This window comes from Delphinus delphis, chromosome 1 (assembly GCF_949987515.2).
Source record: "Delphinus delphis chromosome 1, mDelDel1.2, whole genome shotgun sequence".
In the NCBI taxonomy this organism is placed as follows: Eukaryota; Metazoa; Chordata; class Mammalia; order Artiodactyla; family Delphinidae; genus Delphinus; species Delphinus delphis.
The window spans coordinates 75,853,861-75,879,406 of NC_082683.1; the positions used below are offsets into that span (position 1 = coordinate 75,853,861).

Sequence of the window (25,546 nt, forward strand, 5' to 3'; positions counted from 1 at the left end):
AGCCAAAAAGATTGAAGAAGATATGGAGACTTGATGATGAACTTGAATAGGTAAGCTGTCCTAGGAAGTTCTTCATAAAATTTTAAAGACTTCCCACAGTTTTTTTAGGATGCTAAGCTGAACCCAGGTATGTATCCATCTATTCAACATAAATAATGAGAATTCTTTTTGGTTGCTTTTAAAATTAAGTGATCAATGTTTTAAAATTAAACAATACAAAAACCCAATACCTTTAAAAAGTAATTAGAGTACTATGTAAAGATATTACAGAAAAGCCAGTAAAATCTCATTATAAAATAGAACATAAATGCAAATATTTCCCTTAATGAAATTCAGCTGAAATGGTAAACACTGCTTCTCTAGCTATAGAACCTGCATGTTCTCTTTATAGTAAAAGCTCATTATAAAAAACTCAAACGCAATTATTTTATTGCAATGAATTTAGCTGAAACAGATTCAGTAGTAAACATCACTTTTTTGGTGGAGGTAGGAGCCTTGCTCATTCTTCTGGTAGTGACTTGGGAATGCTGTGACTCTGAGAAGGCAGGCAATCTTAAGAACATACTATATCCATTTTATTTCTTCTTAGCTTTTAGACTTTTTTTAACTTGTAGGTCCAAGAGCTAAAGATGGATTTTACTTTCCAAGTTCTAAAATAACACAAAAAATCACATGCACTATGCATGTTTATTTTAGATACTTTGGAAAACACAGAAAAGCACAAAATAGAAATTTAAAAATCACTTAATTCTAACTCCTCTCCAAATAATGACTTTTAAAAAACATTTTGGTGATTGTGGGTAGGTCAATACATTTCTTAAGTTTTTGAGGGGCACAGATACTGAGAGTCTAATGGAATTTGCTTTAATTCAGGCTACTCATGGACTCTGAAACCACTGATGGATTTCAGATTAAGAACTCTGATGATCTCTAAGATTTTTAAATAAGATTGGTTTATCTTGGTTAGACATCCCCCCTTCCCCGCCAAATCTTTAAAAGTATAAGGCCATATTACCAATGAGCTCATAAAAAGATGTTTCACATTTCTAATCATTAGGGAAATTAAATCAAAACCACAATGACATACTACTTCACACTCACTAGAGGCTATTATCAAAAAAAAAACAGAAAACAACAAGAGGTTGGCAAGGATGTACAGAAAATTGAATCCTTGTGCACTGCTGTTGGGAATGTAAAGCGGTGCAGCCGCTGTGGAAAACAGAATGGTGGTTCCTTAAAAAATTAATAATAGAATTATATGATCCAGCAATTCCACTTCTAGGTATATGCCCAAAAGAACTGAAGGCAGGGACTGGAATAGTTATTCGTATACCAATTATTATTCCCAATAGCCAAAAGGTGGAAGCAACCCAAATGTCTATTGACAGATGAATGGCTAAACAAAATGTGGTATATACATACAATGGAATAGTATTATTCAACCTTAAAAAGGAAGGAAATTATGACACATGCTGTAACAAGGATGACCCTTGAAAACATTATGCTGAGAAATAAGGCAGCCACAAAAGGGTAAATACTTTTTGATTCCACTTATTGAGGTACTTCGAGCAGTCAAATTCAGAGACAGAAAGTAGAATGATGGTTGTCAGGCATTGGGGGGTGAGGAGTGGGGAGTTACTGTTTAATAACTGTGTTTCAGCTTGGGAAGATGAAAAAGTTCTGGAGATAGATGGTGATGAAGGTTGGACAACAATGTGAATGTACTTAATGTCACTGAATTGAACACTCAAAAACAGTTAAAATATTTAATTTTATGTATATTTTACCAGAATTAAAAAAATAAAAAATATAAGGCCATATTAAAATTTGGTTATTAGATTTATCTTTTATTTCCAAGTTTATGATCCCTTGGAAACTCTAAGTGGAGATTCCATTACCTGGAAGTACGATGGCATTTCTCTACACCACTGTTTCCCAAAATTCTTCATATCATGACACACTGAAAACAGTAATAATTGGAGCACTGGGGTAAAAGGAAGTGGCTGCTTATAACTGGAGATGACTAGCCTGGGGCCCTTGCTCACCCCAGTCTCCATTTGGTTGTCCCAAGGACTGAAGGATTCAGTATCCTAGCACACTTGTAACCCATTCTCTGCACCACAAAACACAAACTGATTAATTAAAAATATTAGAAACCTATTCTTTAATGAATAGGCAGCTCAGATGTGAGCTTCTCAAGGAAAATTTTTGTTGACCTCCTACTCTCTGTTAGGGACTTTCCTAGGAAACTTCCACAGAATTCTGCTCTTATCATAATGTACTATAAATATCCTATAACTTGACTGTGGATAGGAAATGTCTTATAATTCCCCCCAGAACTGGACACAAAGCTGTTGTTCAATATGTGTGTGCTGAATGGACAGAACTGTTCACTTAACGGAATTAAATGACTCTTTTTTCATCGTGTAACTTTAAAAATATTTCAAGTTCCTTTCACATACTTTGTAGATTATGCTTAGTTCCAGTCTAGGGTAAACAAAAAGAAAATGTAACTCAAAGCTGCCTAACATTATTAAAATCAAATTCTAAAAGCATTAATTTGTGATGCTAGTTTGGCATTTTATTTATGATCTCTAGTGTTCATAGGAAAACATTTGTTTTTCATGGTGAATAAATATGGTAAATTAACTACAAATTGTGGTAAATTTTCAATGTCTTATAAAGTAATCATAAGCATCTTTGGCAACACATACATTCATACACAAGAAAATATATGCTACTTAGAATTTATCAAGGGCATGAAGTATGAAAGGATTAAAAAAGGTTAAAACTTGAAATTTCCTTGAATTTCACCTTTAGCATTTTTACTTTTTAAAGTAACATCATACAAAAATGCTGACCTTCAAACATTTGCGGAAAAATAACAATAGAAGAAAAATCAAAGAACAAGTTATATAACTTTTATATAGCAAGCTTATATATATATATATATATATATATATATATATATATATATATATATTATTTTTTTCTTTTGGCGGTACTCAGGCCTCTCACTGTTGTGGCCTCTCCCGTTGCGGAGCACACGCTCCGGATACGCAAGTTCAGCGGCCATGGCTCACGGACCCAGCCGCTCCGCGGCATGTGGGATCTTCCCGGACCGGGGCACAAACCCGTGTCCCATGCATCGGCAGGTGGACTCTCAACCACTGCGCCACCAGGGAAGCCCAAGCTGATAATTTTTTTTTTTTTTTTTTTTTTTTATACACCAGGGGAAAGCGCGAACGCAGTCCCCCACTACCACAAATTATGCAGTCGAGTTTCCCACATTTGGGGAAATCGCAGGGGTCAGCACATCCGGAGTGCAATGGATAAGCCTCGCCCTGGGAAAACCACCTTCGTGATCATGGTATCTCCCCTGCCAGGTAAGTATCAAGCTGATATTTTTGATACCAAGTTGGTAGGGCTCTTTTCTATATGCATTAGAGAAGCCTTATTTGTATAGACAATCAAACTTTAGGCACTATTCCATTAGGATCATATTATATTAGCCCAAATAATTTATGGAAATGGAATTATTTCCATTGGAAGTATTGGAATACCTTTATGGTATTGGAACATAATAATGGGAATATACGGACACCTTTAGGAAAATATGAAAATGATGCACAAAACTGAATTTGCCCCTTGGGAATTCACACCTATTTCCATATTACTCATTACTGCTAGTTTTCCTAAACGTTCTCATAGTGTCCTCTGGGTGGGAACTAGAAATATCTAACTACTTCAGCTCTATAACTAATTTACCTTATTTGTAACAGGGTTTTTGAATATGCTAATTTCCCTCTCATTTAAAAATAAGTGATTTTAAATTTATTATTCTTAAAATAAATTTCAGCTTTGTAGTTAGCTAATTTTTTGCAATTAAAAAATATATTTTAAGCATTACCAAGATTATTATTTATACCTATCTTAATTTTAAATTCTGTACAATTCATATATTTTCCTAATACTTTGGGACAATGTACTCCCTTCATTGTTGAAAGACTTCCCTTATAATTTACTTTTGGAATATAATGAGTTTTTACCACCTGACCAATCTCTTGTTATAAAATTTTAGTAAGGCTTATAATGAGGTTTTCCCATATAGAAAAAGGCCAAAACCTTTACTTTGTGGTGATAACTTTGCTGTAAGTCTAACTATGTTGCTATAAAATGGATCAGATTAACAGCAAGACAAAAAAATTGGTCTATGCTGTTTTCTACCAGATAGATTCCTAGATAAGTTAATTTATAACACCAAACGAAGGCAACACATGTGAGTTACATAAATTTTCTAAAGAATTTTTTAAAAGTGTTGTATTTGTTAACTTTTACTGCCACCATCATACCATCACCATCACAACAAATCTGTAAACCTGGTCCAAGTCAGAAATATTCTACTACTTTCCAATACTGAGCACTTAATATATTTCTGTTGGTGATGACATCCATGGCTCTGAAGAAACATGACAGTAAGAAAACCTTGAAATAGCTAATTATTTAAACTAAGTCACACTAAATATCAAATTTTCATACAGCATGGTATTGTTAAATTAAACAAGGAGGCCATCACACTGAGGTGGTTCTAGGGCATTAGCAGCCTATGCAACCAAACCCAAACCTAAGCCTATAAATGCTTCAAAGTTAAGAAATAAAAACTAAAATAAACAATCACAAACAGCCAACTAGGCTTTCCTAAAAAAGGCAACCACTTAAGCTACAGCCAATCAAAAAATTTCCTTGCTTTGTTTCTGCATCTTCTCCATAAGTTTTGTTCCTAATTCCTGTTGGTGGGGCGCTCCTAACCACTTCTAGTTTGGTGTTACCCAATTTGAATTGATTTTTGCTCAAACTATTAAAAATGTTCATATACCTCAGTTTATCTTTTAAGGTACAGTGAAAAGAGCTTAAGTTATAAAATCAAATGTGTATGCAGGTCCAATTCTGGTTCTGTGACTTAAAGGCAGCAAGTCATTCTCTTTGAGCTTCAGTTTACTGTCTGAACAAGAAATATTCCCTACCTTCCAGAGTTGCTAAATGGAGTTTAAAAAAAAAAAAGACAAAAACATGCAAAACGCCTGGATTCTTTAGATGCTCAATAAATAAGAATAGTGAATATTATAATATTTTCTTTCACACTATTGGTTATGTTTAAGGTGTGCACCCATTTTCATAGAGCTTTAGGTAGCCCTGATAGCCTATTTAGGGCTATCATTCATTGTTCCTCTGTTACTAGAATAGCCACTTCAAAATTTCTCAAGCTTTCAAATTCAAATGACCTTAGAGCAGTGTTTTCAACCCTTATTGTATACTTGGATTACCTGAGAAGATTTTGAAACTTACTGATCCCTGGAACCCATCCCAGTCCAAGTAAATCAGGATAGTTGGGTTGAGATCTAGGCATCAGTATTTTAATTAATATTACTACTTTTAAAGCTACCCAAGTGATTGTAAAGGGCAGCCAGGGGTGCCTTGGACTATACTCAACTATTAATGAGGCAAAAATTACAAAACAATCAAACAGTAGAGGTTTTTGCTCAAGAGACTAACCAAATTAATTCTAAAAGGTAAACCAGGTAAACACTGACCAGAGCAAGACAAATGCTGCAATACTCTTTTTCTTCTCATATGAAGTATTGCTTGCAGCCATACATTCTTATTTTTGAAATCCTCTTTTATTTAAAGCAAAACTTTAGAAAAAAACTGAAAAAACTTTGAATATTAAGTAGCAATATGATGAAAATGATCTAATGCTAGGTGAAAAAAAGGAAAAATTCTGACTGCTGAACTAATTCAGATCTGAGGAGTAACTATTTTATAGGTCTTCTGAAGGCTTGCTCTTAAATAAAATGTAGGAATTTAAAAATAAGTATGGCTATAACATGATAAAAGCTACATATTATTTAGAGATCTTAAATGAAAACCTATTATGATATGTTCAAGTATATGTGAACCACTCTTTAAACATTAATTATATCCAGTGTAATTTCTTAAAGTCAACTTTACTCCTTTCACATACATCTGGGTAGAGGAAAAATATCAACACATCATGCAGAAGCTATTTTTTTTTAGCAAAATTTAGTCAGTTAATTCTCAGGGAAAATGTTTCCATCTAAAACTACGTCTAGTGACCTGCTGATGTTTTAAATTTTAATTCATTATTTATCAAGGTCATTCCTGTATTTTGTGATTTATTTATTTATCTATCTATCTATCTATTTATTTATTTTCTGCGGTACACGGGCCTCTCACTGCTGTGGCCTCTCCCGTTGCGGAGCACAGGCTCCGGACACACAGGCTCAGCGGCCATGGCTCACAGGCCCAGCCGCTCCGCGGCATGTGGGATCCTCCCAGACCGGGGCACGAACCCGTGTCCCCTGCATCGGCAGGCGGACCCCCAACCACTGCGCCACCAGGGAAGCCCTGTGATTTTTATTTTTTAAAGTGCCTATAGTGATAGAAACAAAAAGCTACAATTACACATGGACAAATAACCAGGGTACTAAATAGTTTGTAATCTTACAGTAAGCTTTTGTCAAGATTTTAGTTTGTCACCTTAAGTGTATAAAGCAAATAGTGTATTTATTAACATTTTCATACACACACTGACTGATGGCATTCTTACATAGGAACGATGAATGAATATGGAGGAATAGGGAAATAAGTTGGGTTTTACAATTTTAGCAAACCAAGCTGGTAAATAATGCTCTAATATTATACCCCTGAGATTAAACTATTCATTTTTAGGTACTTTCTACCAAACTCTGAAAAAATATAAAACAACTGTGCCTAAGGAAGATCCCTAAGTTTAAAACTTATTCTACTACACTATTAAATTGCTATTCTTCTTTGAATCTCATGTCTGACTTGAGATTGAGAAAACTAGAAACAAGCAAGGTAATATCTACCTTAATTTAAATTAGGCTCTAAAGAAGGTAGGAGTACACTGGGGGAATATTTCCATAAAGATACAATTACTGTTCCACTAAAAAGCTCAATGAAAATGTACAAAAATAAATAAAATAAAAATGTTTCTCTGACATCACCACAATCTAAATTAGACCATTTCAACTATGAAATTTGAGAAAAAAAAAAAGAACGAGGCTTCTTTCAATACTGTGATAAGAAGTAGAATTTGTATATATACCTAAAACAAAGAGAATTTCATCAGCAAGAGGTTAAGACTGTAACTATTAGACTTTCACCTGGAAACAAATACACCCACAGATATAGACACACACACATTCCTATACATACTTCAGCTACAAGTATGAATAATTCAGGGTATCATTTGGGAACAATGTATTCAATCCTACTAATACCTAGGGAATATCACACAATATAAAGAAATAACTTGACACAATGCCACTATATTTCCTGAGGCCAAAATATCCAAAGAATGGTAAAAATGACCCTAAGCTTGACTATCTTAGTAAGCAGTTTTGAAAATAAAACGAATTAGCCCCTTGGTAACATGTGTAAGTAAAGAAAATGGTAAAAAAAATTCAGTGTATTTTTGCTCCTAAATGTTTGAAAATTATAACGTATATCCCTGTTAACTTGAAAAACTGAGATCCTGTTAAAATACAGTTCAATATCCAACCGTTCAATAGCCTCAAAAAATGTGCATGGAAGTGCCATATATGGCAGGAAAACCTGCTTTTCAAAAGAGAATTCAATTCTTTGTGTTAGTGACCACTCCAATACTGAACACTTTGTCATAAAAAAAGGGGCAATTATTACTATCTTTAAGAAAGGTTACAAATATCTGAAATAAAAAACAAGAGTTGGCTCAAATGATTTTATTCTATTAAAATTAATCACCTAATATATTTTAACTTCAAGAACAGATACAAAAAAAAGCCATAATAATCCCAAAGTTAAACAGTACACAAAAATTAAGAGCAACAATATGAAATTAGAACAAAAGAACTAGGCCATTCCACACATTTTTATTTTTTGTGCACTCTTTGACAAGTATACTATCTATTTTAGAATTGACTATGGTACCAGATAAAATTCATGGCCTGCTAAATTAAAACTTAACACTTATTTCTTCAAAAAGAAAACTGAAAAGGCAGTTTGGAGCTAAGCGTTGTATGCTATATTAAAAATTATCCTCTGTTGCTGTCCCTTTTCCCATCCACCACCATCGCCTTAAGGGGCTACCTTGTAGTTAGATGGAAGTTCTTTGCAGACTTATGTTGGGGTTAGCAGTTTCTCAAATAAGAACACTGGAAAGCATCCTCACTCATCCCTTCCCCATTCCAATCCAGTCAGTCAATAAATCCTGTAAGTTTTATTGCCTAAATCTATTTCAGATCTGTCCCTTCTCCATTTTTACTACCAGTGTGTTAGCTTAAGCCCCTGTATCTTGCCTCTGGAAACTGGCAATCGAAGTTCTTTTTCTGGCAACAGTATTCCCCTCTGCCCTGTCAACTATCATTCACAACACCAACAAAAGTTATTAAAATACAAATCTGATGTCAATTCACCATTTATAATCCTTATATTTTGTCCCCTGACTACAGGATAGGGTCCAAACTTCTTATCAAGGCACTCTGGACCTACTTAATTACCTATCGTTATCTCTCCTCATAATAAGCTATCTGATTTATTTTAGACAGCCATCTCTCTCATGATGACCCTGTATCTTTGCATTTACTTTTCCTTCTGCCAGAGACGACCTTCTCCTAATTATTTTCCAACTTATTATAAGCATCAACGTCTACATAAGCAAGTGGTAATATTTACCTGGCCTGTCAAATGGTTATACCCTTCCTTTTACGTGCTTTCATACCACATATTTTGTTTACAGCACACATCTCACTGAATCTTTGAAAGAATCAATGCATCTGGAAAAATAATAAAAGGAAACAGTACAGAAGGGTATAAAAGAAGAAGTAAAAATTTTCCTTTGCCTCCTATCTCATTCAATAACTTTTAAACTGTTTTTAGTTCTTCTACTGGTCACTTCCATAGTGATTAATATGGTTCTATCTATAGTCTTTGATTATGCCAACTTTAAGAGATTTACTGATTCCTTCCTCCTTCCAACTTTTATTTATTTATTTCTAATTTTTTTAAGCAGCTATAACATTGGATATCATGCTTTAGCCCAACAGAATATCCTGCCAACTGCATTCTAGTAGTCCAATTTCCATGTCTATTTCTTCATCTCCTCCAGGACAGTGACTATTGTCTTATTTTGGCATTCTCAGAACCTATAGTAAGAAGTAATATTCAATATATAAACAGAAAGTTTATTTTGACTCTGAGGTAGGTATGTCTAGGAAATGCAGTTGTAAGACAGCCTGGAGATAGATTATGAATTACTTTAAGGATTTATTTCCCTTTTAAATATTACAATCTGCAAAGGTGACAATGTTTTAACATGCTTACATAGAAGCTGATCCTGATTTGTAAATACCTAAAAAAATTGACTACATTTAGTTTTCATATCAAAGACAGAGAAATGCCACATCTAGAAAATATAAAAAATAAATTTAAATAATATTTTCAGTCCACTGAATAAACTGCACAAAAGAAACTTTAAAACTTTTGTTACACAAATATATGACACATATGTTTATTGCTACTTGTTAGCTGTATGACTTTAGGCAAGATCTCCATGCCCCAGACTCAGCTATGAAATGGAGATGATAATGGTAGTTACCTCATAGAGCTGTTGTGAGGATTATACAAGTTAATTCATGTAAAGTCTTGGAACAGCACCTTCATATTATAAGAACTTAATGAATGTTAGTAGCTATTAAGTAAATATTTGTGTCATTATTTACTACTGTTGCTACTCAGGAGTCTTACTTAGTGATTCTCACACTGAATTTGAACTGTTGCCAAACATTACTCAGATTTGTTTTTTTTTAAAGCTTCTTTCTGGACAATGTTTTTATATTATAATTAGAATAATCTGTTGAATTATATTTGTTTCCTTTGAAGAAATCAATTCATGTATTTGATGCTACCGACACTACAAAACTGAAGCTATTTTAAGCAACTGTGAAATTTCTTTAGCAACTACAATTTCACGCAGTTAGCTTAACCTCCATTTCATCCTTCTATGTTTTAGACACAGTAGCATTCTGCTTTTGATAGGCTAAAGCTTAAAATTTGCCACTGTTTTGCATAATGCTGTTTAAGCTGACTTAAATTACTCTAAAGCTGGGTACAGAATTTCCATGTAAATTGAAAATAACAAAATGTTTCAATGCTCTTTTATCAGAAATAAGAAAAATTATGTGACTTACTTAAAATGTTTGGTTGGGCCTTCAATAAAGCCAAACTCATTAACATATTCTTCAAAAACACCAAGTAATGGAAGCCATTAAAGTCTGTGGTAAACTGAGGAGTAAAGATTTGGTAATTTTAAACAGAAACTAGTAATGGGACTGTGTTATTAAATTTGTTAAATATAAATGCAAAAGGGGCAGACCTTCAGAAAGCCTGTCTGGTGTTTTACATTTAACTCATTCATTTTCCTACTCTGTGAAGTAGGTATTACTGTTAAGATTTTCAAGATGAGAGGCAAAACAGTGTCGATGTTTAAAAACTTGGGGCTCTGGAGTCAGAGAGACTTGAGATGAAGCCAGGTTCTGGCACCAGTTTGCTGGGTAACGTCGGGCATATTACACCCTAGTTTCCTCTTCTGTTAAACAGGGGTAATAGTATTTACCTTATAGAACTGTTGTCAGGATTAAATAGATAACATAGGTAAACCACTTTAGTACATAACCAAGGTAAAATAAACACTTAAAGCTGAGCCAATGTAATTATTAAAACAAAACTGAAGATTTTTAAGGTAAATAAAATCCTTTTATCAAATACCTGAACTGTTGAGGTATTTTACAGAACCAGTAATGGTATAATTTGGTGATCTGCAGCCTAGGTTTCTACTGATATTCTGTGAATAAGACCAAGATGTTCCAAAATTCAAACAAAAGAAATCTCTTCTCAATCTGTAGAGTTTAAAAAAAAAGAATTCAGTTCTAAGTTTTTCTCTTCGAAATTTTCTTAAACCTTTGAAATCTGTTACTAAGTATTAGATTAAAAATTGAGCTCCACTTTATCAATGGTTTTGAATATTTTTTAGTAGCAAAACCTCTTCTCTTCAAATGCAATCTTTCATTTGGCATTTAAAAATGATCAAAATGCTACACATTTTTAAAGTACAAATTTGCAGTATTTTCCTTATTAAAAATGTGTCAGCCAAGGACTCAAGAAGTTGAAATCTAGGGTTATGTTTGACATAATTCTGTATTTTGCTGCACATAAGCAAGTAATTACAAATGGTCAAAGTCTTCGCACTACTAATTATTTTATCATAAGATATTTCTTCTTGATTCAACTGATCCAAGAGCTTGAAAGTGGAATAATAGAAAATTTTGTTCCAAATTTTTATTACTGGTACATCTAATAGTTCATGTTATATCTCTTATCTATTTTCTTTTACCCTATTTTTCCAATAGCAATAATTATTACACTATCCTCTGAGTTCTCCAAATTTGCTGTTTCTTTCTTGTTTTTTCTTCATCAGCAAATCAGATACTACTACTATTACTGTCATCACCACCAGCCCCAAGTATTTACCTGGTAATTATTATATGCCAGGCACTATTTTAAGCAGTGTATGTATATTAACTTATTTAATCCTCAAACCACCTTAGGATATAGGAACTATTATTACGTCCAATTTATAAATGAGGAAACAGGCACAGAGGGATAAGTAATTAGTCCAAGTTACCAGCTTGAGTAGCAGGGGATCTGAACCTAGGTAGTTTGGTTTCAGAGCCTGTGCTCTTAAGCACTACTCTAAACTCCCCCCTCCACCCCCCAATACAATCAAGACTGAATGAACAGCAAATTAAGTTGAAATAAGTTGCTTATTGGTTCATATATATAAGTAATTCGGCTAACTGGATTCTTTTCTCCCAAAAGGTACTCTGGTTCGGTAAGTAGCCAAACTTTCAGAATAGTAGTTCACAGATAAAGTAGGTGTGAACGCAAAAGAATAGAAAGTACTAAAAACCAATTAAATAAAAATAATCTGGAAGAAGAAAAAAGCATTGGGACTATAAGATATTAAAAAGAACAGGTACTAGCTAAGGAAATAGGGGCATGTAACTAAGGAGAAATACAAAAATTCTACAGTAACAATGTCTGGAAGAAGCTGAAATCATTAAGATATGAAAAGTTAAATGAGACAGGAAAATAAAAGCACCTAGCTGACAACATTAAGTTCAAATTCACAGAACTGGGAAGATTATAAAAATATGAGAAAAATAACCCATTTATTGAAATACTACATTTAATCTTATAACCCTTAGGAAATAGAAGTTAAGAAGTTCTTAACAGAATCAAAATGATTTGATTGATTGTTCTCACAGGAAAATCCCAGGAAACTCTTTTAACTGGATGGTCATGTACTCCTTGAAAAAGTATCTATTAATGTTTGTGATCAGACTGGGAACACTAAAAATTTGTGCTATTAACATCTCTTTTTTTAGATAGATTTGGGAAGCTTATGGTATCCTTATAAGTAAAATACAGAAATGAAAATTCTATATTTATAGTTAGATGAACAATTAGTGTTACTAACAGATGACTGAAATCATGAAGACAAACTTTCTTATTTTTTATATTTAGGATATATAAGTGAAATACATGATAAAGGTATTTAACAAGCATCTACAAAGTTCAAGTATATTTTCAACATAATTAAAAAAAATGACCTTTTTTAACTTGTTCTTAGTAAAAACAGCCTTATTCAAGGACAAAAACTTATGAAATACTGTAAGCTAAAGGCTGGGGATTCAGAAACATAAAACATAGTTCCAGACTTCAAAGAGCATGAAACACTGGGAGAGAAAAAAAGCCAAACAACAGATACAATATAGTGGTGGTAAGTGCAAATCAAGGGTATCCTCAGGTGCTTTGGGAATACAGAGGTGTAGCTAACATAACTTGGAAGGGCCAAGGGTAGTGAGTAAGGAGGAGAAATTGGGGAAGAGTTCCCAGAATAGGGGACACTTGAGCTAAATCTTTAAAATAGCTCAAGGAGAAGTGATTTACTCTAGAAATTGAGGAAAAAAAAAATAGGCTGTTCTTTACCTAAGAGCTGCTTCATCCACCTGCTCCCTAGTGCAACTTCCCACATAGCTAGTGTGGCAGCTAAAGGTTCTTACATTATTCCATGATCCTAGCTAATAACTGGTTAGTGACCCAACTTGAGCTAGTAACAGTCCTTGTCTAAAATACTTCAAAATTGTAAATGGGGAAGAATTAGTCCTTTTCTGGTGGGAAAAGCTATAAGGAACTGGCTGTTATCAATACTATGTTTTCCCACCACAAGGAAAAAGTCAGTCAGTAGTGAAAAGAAGAATGGTCCCTCCCATTCCATCTTAAGATTCTATATATAAAAAGCTGAAGTCACTTATCCTACTTAGTAAATATTAATAGCACCAAGAATTAAATATTTTTTTCTTTCATTAGTTTACCTTTTTTTACTTTAAGCTACAAATTAGAACGCTCCTCATAATTCAGTCAACATCCTTACTAATGTTTGTAAACTGTACCTAGGTATGTATTTATGAGCAAAACTAGTTAAAACAGTAGTAAAATAGCTTACAAAAAAATCTCCTTCTAGGTAGTATTTGTGATGCTTACTTAGGTCCTTTATGATCAAAATGGGGGGTGGGGGGAGAGAAATAAGACCAAATAAAAATAATAAAGGAATATCTATTTGCAGAATAAGGGATTTTGAAGACATTTTCTGCATTTATTATGAATAAGGTTTTTTTTTTTTTTTAACAGCAAATTTTATGCTTCTGCCTATCAAAGGCTAAATTCAGCCTGTTGAATGAGTAAACATTCGAAAAATGATTAGCCTCATCCCTGGACAGACCTATAAAGCATGCAACTAAGCAAGAACTAAAATGAGTATTCAGGTAACATTTCTTTATTATAAATTGCCAAAACATTCCTGCATATAAACTACAATTTTTCTCTTCTAAAGAATTTATATTCCCAATGACTTACACACACACATGGCCATGTTTAAGTATTTTTAATATTTTTGATGTAAGGCACTAGTCTACATACTGCATATTTTTACTTTTATTAAAGTAGGACTAAATTAAACTATAATTTCAAAATTAAGCCTTAAGCCAGAGTTGAATGAGACAGAAAAACTATTATATATATTGTTACCTATAATTATGTACCAATAATCCAGAGAGCAATACTGTACAGATTAAATCAAGTACCACTTCTATACGTGAATGCATTTTGCATCTAAATGGAGGCTTGCCTGACATGCCTTACTTTTCTATTTCCAGTACTATTTTAAGTGTTCTAGTTCCACTAGGCTTATTTAAAAAAAAAAACATTCATTTATTTTGTACAACACTGTGCTAGCAAATGCTTAATGAGAAGTACATCTTAACAGATTATGGGCAAGGACTTAAGAAAAAAACAATGGGTACAGTATAAAAGGTACATTAGGATACAGGCTCACTTGCACTGAGATATAATAATTATTTCAGTTTGTAATTAGTTAGGCATATATTAAATGATGGACTACTTGCCTACTATTATTGCTGAAGAAGCAATACATAGCTCAGTTAATAATGAAAACTGAACAGGAATATAATGAATTTGCGAAGTGTGTGACTGAAGTTTGGTTCCACTAAAGTTATACCACAGGGACTTCCCTGGCGGTCCAGTGGTTAAGACTCCGTGCTTCCACTGCAGAGGGCTCGGGTTCCATCCCTGGTTGGGGAACTAAGATCCCTCATGCTACACGGCATGGCAAAAAAACAAAAAAATTATACCATAAAACTGGTAATATTATAAAGAATTACTAAAGGGGCAATTAGTAAAAGCTTTTATATGCACTTGGTTTACAGTTTAGGCACATCTGGTATCAGTCAAAGGGCAGACTTTCTCAACTTACCCTTAATTACAAAGCGGGTGTGTGATAATTTATTATAAAACACCCTTTGTTATTCAATCCTGTAAGTTTGGTGTCTCACAAATAATCATTGTTAGTTGAGTAGTCGTACAGACCATAGAATAATAGCTTAAAGATGAGAGGATGAATCACACTTCAGCAATTTGTCCCATGTGAATATGTCATTGATAAAACGAAACAAGAAACAAGAGGGAAGGGTCCTACTAAACTAGTTAGGTCTAGGTCTTAAATCTAGTTATTTAAAATCAAGTTTTAAAAACTTGTTTAGATTTTATTTACTTGCAATAAAGACTAACTTATATGTATGGAAATTTTCTAAACATTAAAATATATCATTGGTATATGTGAACCAAGAAAATGAAAAACATGGAAGACTTGGAAGCCATTTGTGGGACACAGAAATTTCAGGTTTACAACTGAGAAATCAAGTGTAAATTCTGGTTGAACACTAACATGGTGAGAGCTTGTCAGCTTGTTTTTCTTACAGAACTAGAAAACTGTACTCAGTGTTAGAAGTAAACCTTTACTACCTAATAATGAGAAGATACAATTACTGTTTGAAAGCTTTACAAACCATAATGCCTCAAACAGGATTCAGTAAGTACAACTGAAAGAGAATATTAAAAGGAAACAAAGCAGAGAGATGCTAATATTTTTTTTCTCAAACACAAGGACCTCATTAATTCAGCTTTATTTGGATGATATAAATGACCTTTTCAGTCTACTTTATAAATTAAAGAAGTCTAAGGGTTTAATGAAAAGATTTAAAAATTGAGCAAGTTTACTATTATTCTGAACAGTGGGTAAAACAGTAGCAGATTTTATTGGACTGTTAGAACTACCTATTCCTGGCTGTGCTCAGGTGTTAAAGGTGAGATTAGGTATCAGGAAACATTAGTTATAGATGTGCAAATTGTTAACAGACCATATTCTTTGTTAACCAGATTAAAAGTTATAATTTAAGGCTTCCCTGGTGGCGCAGTGGTTGGGAATCTGCCTGCCAACACAGGGGACACAGGTTCGAGCCCTGGTCCGGGAGGATCCCACATGCCGCAGAGCAACTAAGCCCGTGCACCACTGATACTGAGCCTGCACTCTAGAGCCTGTGGGCCACAACTACTGAGCCCGCGTGCCACAACTGCTGAAGCCCGTGCGCCTAGAACCTGTGCTCTGCAGTGGGAGAGGTCACCGCAATGGGAGGCCTGCGCACCGCGGTGAGGAGTGGCCCCCACTCGCCACAATTGGAGGGCCCGCGTGTAGCAGCAAAGACCCAACGCAGCCAAAAATAAATAAATTAAATAAATAAATTTATTAAGAAAAAGGAAGTTATAATTTATTGTTGACAATTATGTGCCAGAGAATAAGTGCTTTATTTTCATCTCAAATTTCACTATAAGACTGGGTTCTTATTACAAATGAATAAAAGCATCTAATTAATTATTCTTTGGCTTTATGCAGCCGGAAGTTAGGAAGACTGGATAGATTTACAATCTAGGCATGCTATAGTAATTCTGCTTCCCTTCTGTTGGACAACCATGGTAGGATGGTATTATCAATCTGTAACCATACTTTTCCTCCCTATTTGCTTTGATTGATCTAATGGGTCTGCAAGAAATCAGCTGAGTTTCTAAAACTACAAAATGTAAAAGTTAAAGACTTCTTTATATTTAAGTTGATTAAGCAAGTTAACATTTTACCTTATCTAAACTAAACCATATAATGGAAGAGAGATACTATAAAACAATACCTTTTTGGTTTCAAATTGTGCTTCTTCCTGACAGCATCCTCTACAGTCAGGATCCAGTTGAAGAAGGTTGAACTGTCCAAGCAGATCACAGGAGCTGCAGAGCAAGTTGCTGGAGAAGCCTAACTCTCTGCAAGACTCTGATGAAAACTCTGCCCCAAACGCAGAGACCTGAAAACAAAAAATGAGGGAAAAAACTCCCTTAACTTCATGTTTACATCACAAAGCTTCCAAAAAAGGAGAAACTAGGATTGTCAAAATCTAATACATTAAAGACAGTTAGTGAAATGCATCATTTGGAGACAAATTCTTAATTATTTTTATACTTTATAACTTTATATGAGGCTTTGGTTCTTCCCACATCCCCAACAAATTTTTTTCTTAAAAATTTGTCATATTACAGCTTGGCTAAAACACGGATTAACAAAAAAGATCATATATTATTTCTTTATGATATATATATTACGTATCTTTTGAAGAAAAATGAATTTCCATTTTATTTTAAGAACTTAGCACCTGTTCATATGATGTATGGAGTAACATTAACTTCTAGGTCCCTACTACACCCTACAAACTTATCTTCATTCACATCTAGCAGGGGAAGAGTACAGAAAGGGATGAAGTTGGGGAGAGCGGGAGCACATCAAAAATAAAACTTCGGGGTTTAGGTGCCAGTTCCACCACTTACAAGATGTGTGACTCTGGGCAAGATGACCTCCCTGAGTTTTAATTTCCTCACTTGCGGCGAGCCGTTTCTGACCGGCAGAATAACGAGCCGCCACACGCAAGATTCTTCTCGTATCACACTTTATTGGAGCACAGCTTGATTGAAGAAAGATGGAAGGAAGACCCCGCAATCCTATAGCAGTCTGCTTATATAGGGATTAAGAACATGTGTCGCTCTGTGATTGGCTTTCGCCGATGGTGCGATTTGTGAGCCAGCATCGGATAGGTCGCTACTTTAAAACCTCATTAGTATACTTAGCGCAAGCGCAGTGGCCACAGGAAGGATGACTCAGCTTATTTCAGCTTCCTGCCGCGTAGCAGTTAGCTGACCGCGCCCTACACTCACTGATAAAGCAAGAAGCATCCCACATAAAATAGAGTTCAGTAAAGATTAAATGAAATGACTTATGTAAAGTAACCAAACAGAATGACTCGCAAAAGCAGGCTTCCAAAACTATTCTCTTCCTTTATCCATTCTCCTCTCATGTCTCAGTGAGTGTGGTATACCTACATCTGTCTAAGGTCAATACCTGTACCTCTGCTTTAATTTCTGTCTTCTGCCATCTCCACAGGGATTTACTTTCATTGATAACTCATACCTTCAGTGTACCCAAGACCCATAGTTCTAACTGCTCTCCCCACATTCTGTTATTTCTGAATTGTTACTACAGTCTGGTTTCTGATCCCACCACACCACTCAGCTAAACATGCCAAAAATCACTAAATGCAATGGCATTCAAAACTTTTCTGCTCCAGCTGCTTCTTCCATGGCTTTCCCTCTCCTTCTTCTGCTATTTATCTCTTAAATGATGTTGTTTCCCATTTCTATTCTTGGCTCTCTCTTTGCTTTGCATACTTTCTATAGAGAATTGCATCTTTTCCATGGCTTCAAATACTCAGTTATTGAAAACTCCCAAGTCTTTTTAAGTGTCAAGTTTCCAAAGCCAACAGCCTACCTGAGATCTCATTTAGATGTTGCACAGGCACTGCAAATTCAAACTCTCCAACAGTGAAACATCTTTTCTCCTTAAATCTATTCCTTCCCATGTATTCAGTATCTTGGCAAAATGACACCATTTTCCCTGACCACCTAGTTGCCCCGGTCAGTTCATCCTAGACTCCACATTCTTCACCATTCTTACAATCAGTCAATTAACTTGTTTGTTAAAAAAACAAGTTTTGACAATTCTGTCTCTTAAAGAGCTCTCAAATCTTTTCCTGCCTCAGTGGATTAAATGGTCAGCTACTCCTATCTCTCATTACGTCTCCAATTCCATTCTACTTTTCAGCTATAATGAATTCCTATAGTACCTGAGAATATAAAACCCCTACTCAAATGGACATTTGCTCATACTTTTCTACTCTAAGGCTCTTTTACACTTTTCCACCTTGTTAAATTCTACTTATTTCTAAGAACCCGATTGGTATATCAGTCTTCTTAGGAAGCCTTCTCTGAAAAAAATCAGATCCCAGTATTTAGCCATTGTTTTTTCTGAGAATGAAATTTATGCACAGCTGTAAAATAGCACCACTCATGACACTGTACTATGTAAATCTAGGATTGTCTGATTTCCCGGTAATATTGTGAACTCTTTCAAGGGCAAGCATTAAGTTATTTCTCTGTATTTCCAGCACTTGTGCTAATTTTCCTGTGTGTTAAGCAAATGAATTGGTCAAAACCACAGCCTCAAGTAGGGGGAATTTCAGATTGTTTGACTGTGACTGGTTGATCTTCTAGACCAAGGGCCTGCAAATTTTATGTAAAGGGCCCCGTAGTAATTATGTCAGTCTTGGGTGGCTATATAGTTTCTGTTGGAACTACTCAACTCAGCTACTGCAGCACAGAAGCAGTCACAGACAATAATAAATGAATGGGTGTCTGTGTTCCAGTAACACTTTATTTACAAAAACAAGGCTTGCTGGATTTGGCCCACCAGCTGACTAATCATGCAGATTAAAACCCAAAGGCATATCCCAATGTGAAAAACTTTAAGTACTGCTGGCATACTCTTCCAAAATGCTGATCCTCCCATTGACCTAACAGTAAGTCAACATCCTAATTTGATACCATATACATACATCTTTTACCTTATCTCAGTAAAAATGTGGACTGTATATCATAATATATCAAAATAGATCAACTATCCCAGTCTAGAGGGAGGGACTTAAGACTCTTGCTACTATACTAGCACTTTGAGTAATTTATTTACTAGTAAAGTGATCTGCTTGATCAATTTCACAGGTTAATTTCTATTTTTTCCAAAGACTGCCACACCAATATATACACATCATCCCACGTGTGACTGGCAGTCCTCCACTGAGGAGTGGGAGTCTATGTTCCCTCCCCTTCAACCTGGGCAGGGGCTTGTGACTGTTCTGACCAACAGAGTGTAAAGGAAGGGATACTACATGATTTCTGAGGGTAGGTCATAAAAAAGGAAACAATTTCTGCTTGGCTAGTGCTTGCAGGTGCTGTTATCTGTTTCTCTATAATACTCGACTTTGGAATTTAGCCACCATGCTGTAAGGTAGCCTGAACTACAGAGAGAATGTAGAGAGGCCCATGTAGAGAGCACCTGAGGCCTCCAGCTGACAACCAGCATCAACTACTAGACATGTGAGTAAAAAGCCTTCACATTTTAGTCTTTCAGTCTCAGGCGGAGGTCTGAGACACCATGGAACACACAGCCATCCTGCTGTGCCCTGTCTGAATTGCTGACCCATAGAAATTTGAAAGCAAAATAAACAATGGTTTTACACCACTAAATTTTAGGGTGATTTGTTTTGTAGCCATGGTAACTAAAACAGGCAATAAAAATGAAATAACTTTGAAACTGTGAACTGCTTAACAAACATAAGAAATTGTTACCAAAGCATGTTTTACAAATCAAGAATCTCAAATGAATAATCATGGGATCATAATACTTGGTTTTATTCTGGCATTTACTGAGCACCTAGTGACAGGTAGCATGAACATGCAAAACATGTATTTGAGTCTGATGACATCTTGATTCAAATATCAGCACAGAGCAACCTTACTTCTTAATTTCTGAATAGGAATAATGACCACTTCACAAAGTTTTGGGGATTAAAGGAGAAAAAGTACAGAAAGCATCTTGTATCCTGCCCAGTACACAGTGAGTACTTAATAAATTTTAGAATTATTCCCACCTTCCACTGTGAAAGCACACTTAAAAACTACAAAACACTACTTATTTTTAAGTCATTATATTAGACATGGGATAGAGATAAGCGTAGGGGAGATATAATGTATCTTTTAAATTTTTTTAAATAAATTTATTATTTATGTTTTTTTAATTTTTGGCTGTGTTGGGTTTTCGTTGCTGTGCACCGGCTTTCTCTAGCTGCAGTGAGCGGGGGCTACTCTTTGTTGCGGTGCACAGGCTTCTCATTGTTGTGGCTTCTCTTGTTGCGGAGTACAGGCTCTAGGCATGCAGGCTTCAGTAGTTGTGGCTCACGGGCTCTAGAGCGCAGGCTCAGTAGTTGTGGAGCACGGGCTTAGTTGCTCCGCGGCATGTGGGATCTTCCCAGACCAGGGATCGAACCCGTGTCCCCTGCATTGGCAGGCGGATTCTTATCCACTGCGCCACCAGGAAAGCCCTAGAATGCATCTTGAGTTCCATGAGTGAACTACATTTTTCTCTTATATCATTGGTTTTGCAGACTTAAGGCGTTGAATCTAAGAACATCAGAACATATTTTTAAGCACTTCATAGGTAAGTACCAAATTCTAAATAATATAGAAGAGTTCAAAATTATAAATTATGCCCACCCACCTTTTTACTATCAGAAAGTAATGAACAGCATTTAAATGCGCACAGTAAGGCCAAATATTAAATTTTATTGTTGTTTTATTATTATTTTTGGCCACACCATGTGGCTTGTGGGATCTTAGTTCCCCGACCAGTGACTGCACCTGTGCCCTCAGCAGTGAAAGCTTGGAGTCCTAACCACTAGACCGCCAGGAAATTCTCCTAAATTTTAAAATAATTAGCCACCCTTCTAAGAAAGACATAGATTTTAAGGGCTGGGTGAGATAACCCTGATTGGGATAACCACTTAACAGTTTATGACTTCTCCAATTCAAAGTAGGATTGACAGGCTAAGAGAGTCCTTTGCATTAGTCACTGATTTATTTTTCTGATATTACTGAGTTCTTTATAAACATAAGGGTTGTTGGCTGGGAAGCTGTAATAACTATTATGTAACATCACCTTTTCAGGCAAAAGCCTGGTATAGCTATACATTTTATTACACTTATACATTCACATGATTATCTGTCTCTTAACCAGTCTTTACTCAGAAAACTCATAGGTTTCTCATGTAATAATTCTGAACGGATTTCAAATCTGAGACAAAATACATGGGTTTATAGACGAACCCCATGAAAACAATACCAGAAACATAGCCTTTATGGCAAGCCCTTACAAAGTACCAGATACTTTGCTAAACACTTTACATCATTATTCTATTTAATCTTATCCCCCTATGAAAGGAGTATTATCCTCATTTTATAGAGAAGGAAACAGAGGCTTAGGACAGTTGAGGTAATCTATCTTAAGACAATACAACGAACATTAGATGGCAGCATCAAGATTCTAATCCTGGCCTGCCCTCAAAACCCTTAACCACAGTTATTAACTACCACCTTTCACAGAATCCATGATACACTATTATTGTATGTACCACTAAAAATAACAAAAATGCTGACACTTGTGCCACCCATTGAAATAAGACCAATCCAGATGTTAACTTGTGAAGAAAAGGGGGTAGGCGTAGGGGATGGGGTGTGGTGTCTCAGAATCAATAACACATAAAATCATTTTATACTGCTTTCAGTACAGTGCCTTTCTTTTTAAATTAATTAATTTGTTTATTTTTGGTTGCATTGGGTCTTTGTTGCTACACGCGGGCTTTCTCTAGTTGTGGTGAGTGGGGGCTACTCTTCGTCACAGTGCATAGGATTCTCATTGCGGTGGACTCTCTTGTGGTGGAGCATGGGCTCTAGGCCCATGGGCTTCAGTAGTTGTGGCTCGCGGGCTCTAGAGTGCAGGCTCAGCAGTTGTGGCGCACGGGCTTAGTTGCTCCGTGGTATGTAGGATCTTCCCGGACCAGGGATTGAACCTGTGTCCCCTGCACTGGCAGGTGGATTCTTAACCACTGGGCCACCAGGGAAATCCCTACAGTGTCTTTCTGAAAGAAGTAATATGTATGAGCTAAATGAAGAATTGAGTATCACTTAGTTCTGGGACACTCTAGAAGACAGCTCCCTTAGGCCATACAAAAATATTTTTTTCTAATGCTTAAGCATACTCAGAATGTATTTTTAATTAAATCATTTTATATCCTCCCCGTTGTCACCTCATTGGAATATTGATAACTATGTGTTGCTACTAACTTTTAATTAGAGCTATTCAGAGGCACAGACAGTAATAAAAGCTCAACCTGTCTAGTCTGAGGACTCAGAGGTGTGAATTAACAAAGTAGGAGCTAAGTCTTCTGCCAATACCAGTAGCTCAACCTCAGGGCACCAAGAAAGTCTTCCTTCATTCCCTTTTTATTCATTTGTCAGGTTCCAAAGCTTTGGCTTATTTTTATTACTGCCAGCTACTTATTCCACCTGGCCTTTCTTCCCCCTCAGGCTAACTGTGAAATGCAGTTTTTCTAATTTCTTAAGAGTTCTTCCAGCAGTCCTCTCTACTTCTCTTTTCACTTTCAAGATTTTATTGCCTTCTTTTCTTAAAAACACTAGTCATTACAGAAGAAAGAGACAGGAGTAAGCTTTAGAGAAGTTAAAACAGTTCAACAAAAAGGTGAATTGCTCAGACCACCCTTTCTAAATATTTTCAGAGTCATTATGTATTTGTTGGAGTGGGTGGGGTTCATCACTGTTCTACATAACCTACTACAGATATCTTAATGACTTTGATAGCAAGGAACAAACACTAATGAACTAGAAGGCCTTTCAAACCTCTGAGGGATTTAAATGTACACGTGAGGCAAAATAAAACAATATATAAAAGAAAAGTGGCCCCTGTATTCTCTTTGGCTACACTCTGCATGGGAATGGAGGGATACAAACCACACACAGAGCTTTGGTGCAGTTGTGAATCTGTAATACAGCATTATGTATGACGACAGAACATGTAAGGGAGAGGGTATATAAGACTGCAAATCTGGAAATGGGATGTAAGTTAAGTCTTGCATTTTATCTAAACACCTTACTTTAGGTCTGGTGAGAGAACATGGTATGTGAGAGGTACTAAAATGACCCCCAATTTTCCACCTCTACCATTTTGCTCTCCCAGTAGAGGTAAATGCTGGGAATTAAGCCTGGAGAGACAAACAAGTATTAGGTCAAAGAGGTCCTGTTAAGGCACACTGAAGATAGACTTCAACTTAAAAGCAACTGAGAGCCATTGAGGAGTTTTAACAATGACCGACCTAAGTTTGAGAAAGATGACTTGGATGCACTGCAGAGACTGAATTAGGAAACGGGGGAAAATGAGATCAGGAGACCAGTTACAGAAGCTGTTGTGCCAATCCCAGGCAAAGATGGGGCCTGAATTTAGGTACTACCTGTAGAGGTAAAATTAAATGAACTGGCTTGGAGATTTTTAAGGGTTTAATGACTAACTGGGGTCAGAGAGTGAAAGGAAAAGAATTTAAAATGAATAATTTCCAGCTTGGGCAATTGGGAAGCTGGCAAAAACAACAGCTTAGATTCTGATAATTAAAGGGCGAACTAGGAGGCGGTTATTTCTAAGGAGAGAGAGGTTGATGGCCTAAATAAGGGATTAATAATAAGCGGATGAATCTGAGAGATATTTAGGAAGTAAAATCAACAAGACTTGGTAATTACCTGGATATGAGGTATGTAAGAAAAGGCAGGAGTTGAAGATGAGACCCAAGTTTCTGGCTTGAATTCTGTGGATAGTCACTTTGGTAGACTGTTTAATGGGCATAATAAATTCCTCCTACCTTGGTATGTACACTTCTTTGCAATGTGACTATGTCACTCTTCTCACGCTGAGATGGAGTCCATATCCCCACCCCTGAAATCCAGGCTGGTCTTGTGACTTGCTTTGACAAACACTGCAATGTGAAAGTGACGTATGTGATTTCTGAGGCTAGGCTTTAGGAGGCATTGCAGCTTTTGCTCTGTAGGAGTGCTGCCCTGAGACTGCCACGAAAAGAAGTTGGTCTGGCCTACTGGAGAATGAGATGTCACATGGATGGGAACCTAGCTGACAGACAGCACCACTAAGAATGAAGCCATCCTGTACCCTTCAGTTCAGCTGACCTACTGGCTCAGCACAGCTGCGTAAATGAGGCGAGAGGAAATCAACAGAGGAACTGCTCAGCAGACACACAGAATTACAAGAAATCGTTATTTTAAGCTTTGGGGGTGGTTACACAGCCACAGATAATGAAACAGTTAAAGAGAGTGAAATCAGGAGAAGGCAACTTGAAATGTTATTCTTTTTTGTCTTTTCAAGGTGGTGAACTCAAATTACCTAAGACTGACAATAAATTCTTGAGTACGAAGTTTAGAAAGGGGTCTTCCAGTAATTTCTAAGGCACCAAATGACTGAATAATGGAGTACTGTAAAGCTAATTAGAGAAGTAAAGAATCCACCTTTTAGGCAAGGTTACAAAAGGACAGGCAGGATCTTTAAACTCCTTGATGAAAGAAAAGCCCAGGTGTTTGTAGGGGCCTTCGGTATAGATCCTCACTCCTCCAAACCTTGGATAAATTAATTAAACCAGGTCTCTAGGAGAATACTTCTCAGCAGGCTCAATACAGAGAACTCCTGAAAAATTAGGCTGATAAAAGACACTTATAAAAACTCCAACCATAGTGTATATTAAACAGTTTTATTATTCACATAAACATGGACTAAAAACTTCTAAGGAGAAATTAACAAACAGTAAGTTGTTTGTGAGTGAATAGGAAAATAAGTAGAATTTAGCCTTTCCCCATTGAAAGATAAAGAACGCATCTGTTCTGTTAATGGATAAAAACGAAATAAAAAAAACCTGGTTAAACACCGTCCGATTTT

The 25,546-nt window shown here is 35.8% G+C and overlaps 1 protein-coding gene and 1 non-coding gene across 2 annotated transcripts in view; both read right to left on the bottom strand.

The window, feature by feature from the left end:
- SELENOF (selenoprotein F) overlaps positions 1–25,546 on the bottom strand; it is a 38,677-nt gene that overhangs the window by 12,143 nt on the left and 988 nt on the right. Inside the window, exon 3 of the mRNA XM_060024904.1 lies at positions 16,740–16,907. Coding sequence (XP_059880887.1) covers positions 16,740–16,907 — 168 coding nt within the window. The remainder of the gene's footprint in view (positions 1–16,739; positions 16,908–25,546) is intronic.
- On the bottom strand, positions 3,231–3,394 carry LOC132416090 (U1 spliceosomal RNA). Its single transcript, XR_009517464.1, has one exon. It is a non-coding gene; the product is annotated as a U1 spliceosomal RNA (small nuclear RNA).